The following is a 5,000-nucleotide window of genomic DNA, read 5'->3' as shown; positions in this document are numbered from 1 at the left end:
CAGATTTTTCTGATATGTCGGGCAACAGATTTTCCCGATTTTGAAGAATAAACGCGTGGGCGGGCTGAGTTTAGGCTGTGAAGCTCCCGACAATGTCGAGAAAGATCGCCCGAGCCATCGCAGAATTCAGGGACCCGTGGGGAAGAAGATTAAGTGGTTCATAACGAATTAATTCCATCGAGTGGGGATTCCAAGTGCTACTAATGTCTGCCTAGAGTGCTGAGACTCCGCAATACTGATTGGAGATCCCAAACGCCAACTAATCTAATTAAAAAGATTACAAATACTTAAATTCTATATAACATAACAGGTCACGACATGAGAAGATTATCTGGCAAGAGTATTGGTTCACATCAGTTACACTCGTGATACATCAATAACTTTTTGAAAATTAAGGAAGGGCTTATCATGAACTTCTATTTCGTGGTACCTCATATTGGGCAAAGTTGGGGAACAACAGGGGTCCCACTGACAGCCCAGCAGTATTCATCGCATCAGCAGGCAAAAAGGTGTTCCAAGCGTCAAGATACGCGATTTCGTACTTGTTTGTCCAGCTCATAGGAGTTTGATTTGGAGGACAGCCCTCTGCCACAGCTGCACTGTGCGTTTGGCCTTTGGGCTCCACCACCAATTTTGAATACAGCTCGTACCCGTACTCCATTGTTCGGCCGACGATGACCGAATTGTCTTCGGCCGTAAGTCGGATCTCGGTGCAGGCGTCCGTTACGAGATAGGCGTGGAACAGCAGCTGAATCGCAACAAGGGTTCTCACAACCTAAAGAAAGAAGGAATGCTTTCTTCTATGTCGTCAGCATAGCAACTGACCCAATATTAAAGGGAATATATACATTATATCATTTATAATTACGCGGATGCCAACGGCAACGGTGTTATATTTCCAGGGGAGTTTTTTGTTTTGTTTTGTTTTTTGTAGTCACAAGTTTTATCGTTTGTCGTGATTGGCTGGTTCCCTTTTTCGACCAATCGTATCCGGTAGTATCGAAAACGAAGACCCCGACTGACGAAGACGGAGAGCTCAGACCTCGAAAATGAAGACCTCGAAAACGAAGACCCACTCGAAAAAACGTACAAGTAAGGTTAATTCAAATGTTATTTTTGAAGAGTTAGTCCTAAGCAGATCTAAGGGGCCGATTACATGAGCCGGGCTGGCCCTGTTAGGCGGGCTGGCTCGTTTAGCCGAGATCCCGGCACGTCTGAGAAACACACCAAAAATCAAGTTTGCAATTACATGGAAAAATCTCAGCCCGATTAGCCGAAATCCCGGCATAACGATGCCGGGATCCCGGCTAACCGGGCTGCGATTTTTTCATGTAATCGCCTTCACCGGGACAGCCCGGTTAGCCGGGCCAGCGATTTCTAACCACATTACTCCACTTTAGAGCAAAATGGCCCACGGAATAGTCGTTTTTAAATAAAATGTTTAAATACAAGATGTATAAGATAGCAAACCTTAAGGCTTCGTTAAATTCCACAGTGGTGAATTTTAATAACAATTTAGGGAGACAAACTTCCCTCCACTTCTTGTTGTTGTAATTGTTACCTTTTTTCACACGACATATCTCTAAATTTGGTAAGTAAAAATGGTCGAGTGCGGACCGGGTATAAAACGAGGACTAGGTATGAAACGCGGACTGCGGACGTAGGTATGACACAAGGACTGAGTTTCCAAAAACGGAGTATACTATTAGAACAAAACTAGGTTTGTAGTGGACCAGATACAGATTATAAAAAAGGCCATTGCATGAGTACTCTTATTCCGAGTCAAAATATTGTCACGTATACAGAAATGCCAGCCCGGTCAGCCGGGCTTGTCGGGGTTTCCGGGATGGTTTTCAGCCCGGTATTACATGAGGTGAGCCAGGCCGGCTTGGGTTAAATTTAGAACAGTCAGTATAAAATGGGGACCGGGCATAAAATGCTGACTGGATGCAAAACTCTGCGAAAAAGGCACGGAGCAACGAAATAGCGCTAGGCTGACGACATGAATTGAAGTCCGACATGAGAATGGTGGAAAAAGTGTTTCGCGCCATAATTATCAACCATACCGTTAAACTGGATATTTTTTGCCTTCTGAAAACGACGATCAATAGCTCACTGAAGGTTTTAGTTGAAATTCCAAAACGTTAACTTTGTATGTTGTATTTTCGCGGGTCACCAGCTGTATGTTTAACGGAAATCGAGAAATTTAAAGGACTTCAGTGGGAGATGCTAATTTCCTTTCCTTTTCCTTTTTAAATTCGTGGATTAAAGTAAAATTTTGTGATATATCTCTACTCTTACTTTTTCTATCCCAGTCGATGTTGTAACTGAGCGTTTCTGTGTACGTGACAATATTTAGACACGGAATAAGAGTACTCGTGCAAGGGCTTTTTTAAAATCTGTATCTGGTCCAGTTCAAACCTAGTTTTGTTCTATACTCCGGCATCGTAATGTCGAGATTTCGGCTAACCGGGCTGAGATTTTCCCAAACTTGATTTTTGGTGTGTTTCTAAGACGTGCCGGGATCTCGGCTAAACGAGCCAGCCCGGCTTATGTAATCGGCCCCTTAGATCTGCTTAGGACTAACTCTTCAAAAATAACATTTGAATTAACCTTACTTGTACGTTTTGTCGAGTGGGTCTTCGTTTTCGAGGTCTTCGTTTTTGAGGTCTTCGTTTTCGATACTACCATTTGCGTACTAACTACCGGAGGTTTGCGAGTCGACCCAACACGTTTGCGAACTGACCGTCTGCGAAACGACTCGTTGGCGAGACGACCGACATTCGTCTATTTACATGGTATGTCACGACGCGTGGGACCTGAAGAGGAAATCGAAGCGTCCCAAAAACCCATCAAATCACTCAGGAAACGCGGAAAATAGTAGATGAGTGAACTTTATTTATCTGGCTGTCTATGAAATGAATTTTCGAAAAGAAAAGTCGCGACTTGAAGTTTTTATGGAGCATTTTCCTCGGTCAGTTGAATCGGCCGTTGCAACCGGGCTCTCAATGTAACGTCACGTCACGCGCTCTCGCATCCCTAGGGTTGCCTGCCTGTGATAAAACGATGACAAACATCCTCACGAACTTTGAAGACGACAAGGTGACGGTTGGGTTCGGTTTGGTAACGAGTCTTTGTTTACCTTTGTTTGTCGTCCCTGATGACGTTAAGGACGGTGCCTACTAATTGCGCGGTTCACTGAATATGCGGAAAAGCAAATCTTAACAAGTATTATTGAAATCCAAAAAGAAAATTGGAGGTAACCACTCATTTTCCGAAGATAATTAAACAACAATATTTGTAAAAAGCTTTAAAATACAAAGCAATGCATGGCGTTCTTTTCCAAATTGAACCTTAATTATCTCGGAAAAATGAATGGTTACCCCCAATTTTCTTTTTGGATACCAAGAGCACTTGCTAAGTTCTGCTTTCTCCGCATAGTTTTGAACCGCGCAAAAATATCCCTGCATAAATTAGCAGCGCCGATAGGAAATGCGAGTACCTCGAGATGCGCAGAACTTATGGGCAATAACAATAGTAGGCACCGTCCTTAAGCCTGGTTTTCACTAGCGACACAAGCACAAGCACAAGCACAAGCATAAGTACCTTATGCTTGTGAAAACGAACGTCGACATAAGCATCAAAATCATCCTCGGTAACCGGCATTTTGTTCAAATGCTCAGACGCAAGGAATCTCTAACGAGTGCTTTAATTGGCCAGACACAACAAATTTCCTTGTGTTTATGTTGCGTTTCGTTTTCACACAACGCAAGCGAACGCAAGCATAAGCGCAAGCACAAGGAAAAGGAAACATTTTGATCATGTGTGCTCGTGCTTTTTTGCGCTTGTGTTTATGCTTTGCGTCATCCCCGTTTTCACAGTGAAATAAGCGCTCTTATGCTTGCGCTTTGTGCTTGCGCCACTAGTGAAAACCAGGCTTCACCAAACAAAAACTCAACGGTCGCCGTGTCGTCTTCAAAGTTCGTGAGGATGTTTTTCATCGTTTTATCGTTTTGTTTGGGACACTGACAGCAGACTGACGTCGCTGGCAGGGCTTCGATTGCGCGGCTAGCGGATTGAAATGAAAGAAAAGCCTATTTCCTTGAATTCTACAGTGGATTTGTGGCCGTGGGAACATTTTAACCTGAAATATTTGACTCCATTTGGTGGGCTCGCAAGAATTCAGTTTTCATGCAGCCTTGGTATTTTATTATGACCGTTGACAACCGAGGAACTGATAATGGCTCAATTCCTATCGAATCTGGGGAAAAACCTCACAGGAAGGAGGCGACCACAATGTCGTCCCATACAAATCCTCATATTCCCTCACACTGAGCTTGGGGCGCCAGAGGTGTCTAAAGATGACAGGACTTTTTCTTTCTGACAAATGATTAATAGGCTGGTAGCCAGGTTTTTAACCACAGAAAAAGATTTGTTTCGTCGTATGAACGTGTGAGCCAAAGGGCCTCTGCTGGCATGAATTCTGGGTGACTCCTTAAATGGTCTTAATGACTCCCGACTTGAAAAAATTGACTGGAACGCTGCAGTTCAATACCACCCAACTCAGTCCCCTCTGTTTTTGGGTAACACGTCCCACAGGCAACCCAGTGTACGCTTATGGAGCGTCTAGTTTTACATAAGATGTGTGCATTTCAACAGGTCAGGTGAGAATAAGTATGAATTTTGAAACACATGGCGCACCATAATGGTGGCCCGAAGCCGTTAGGATCACAACTGGTCCAAATTAAAAAATGGCACTGACGTCGGGGCGTCCCCTTGGAGGGAAGGGAATCCCAAATTGCTCAAAGATAAAACTCACCCTCCGACTACACCTGAACTTCTTATACTCGTCACCAGGCGCACCGAGCTCAGTGCCATTTTTGAATTGGACCAGTTATTATCCTAACGGTTTCGTTTCCTACCGAGCTCAGTGCCATTTTTGAATTGGACCAGTTATGATCCTAACGGCTTCGGGCCGCAATTTTAGTTGGTTAACGTAC

At 43.9% G+C, this 5,000-nt stretch overlaps 1 protein-coding gene across 1 annotated transcript in view; it reads right to left on the bottom strand.

Moving 5' to 3' along the window:
• LOC138027557 (bile salt hydrolase/transferase-like) overlaps nucleotides 1-5,000 on the bottom strand; it is a 21,197-nt gene that overhangs the window by 1,540 nt on the left and 14,657 nt on the right. The window contains exon 2 of the mRNA XM_068875102.1: nucleotides 431-775. Coding sequence (XP_068731203.1) covers nucleotides 431-775 — 345 coding nt within the window. The remainder of the gene's footprint in view (nucleotides 1-430; nucleotides 776-5,000) is intronic.

This window comes from Montipora capricornis, chromosome 2, assembly GCF_036669925.1.
Source record: "Montipora capricornis isolate CH-2021 chromosome 2, ASM3666992v2, whole genome shotgun sequence".
In the NCBI taxonomy this organism is placed as follows: domain Eukaryota; kingdom Metazoa; phylum Cnidaria; class Anthozoa; order Scleractinia; family Acroporidae; genus Montipora; species Montipora capricornis.
This window is presented reverse-complemented; position numbering and strand designations above follow the sequence as displayed.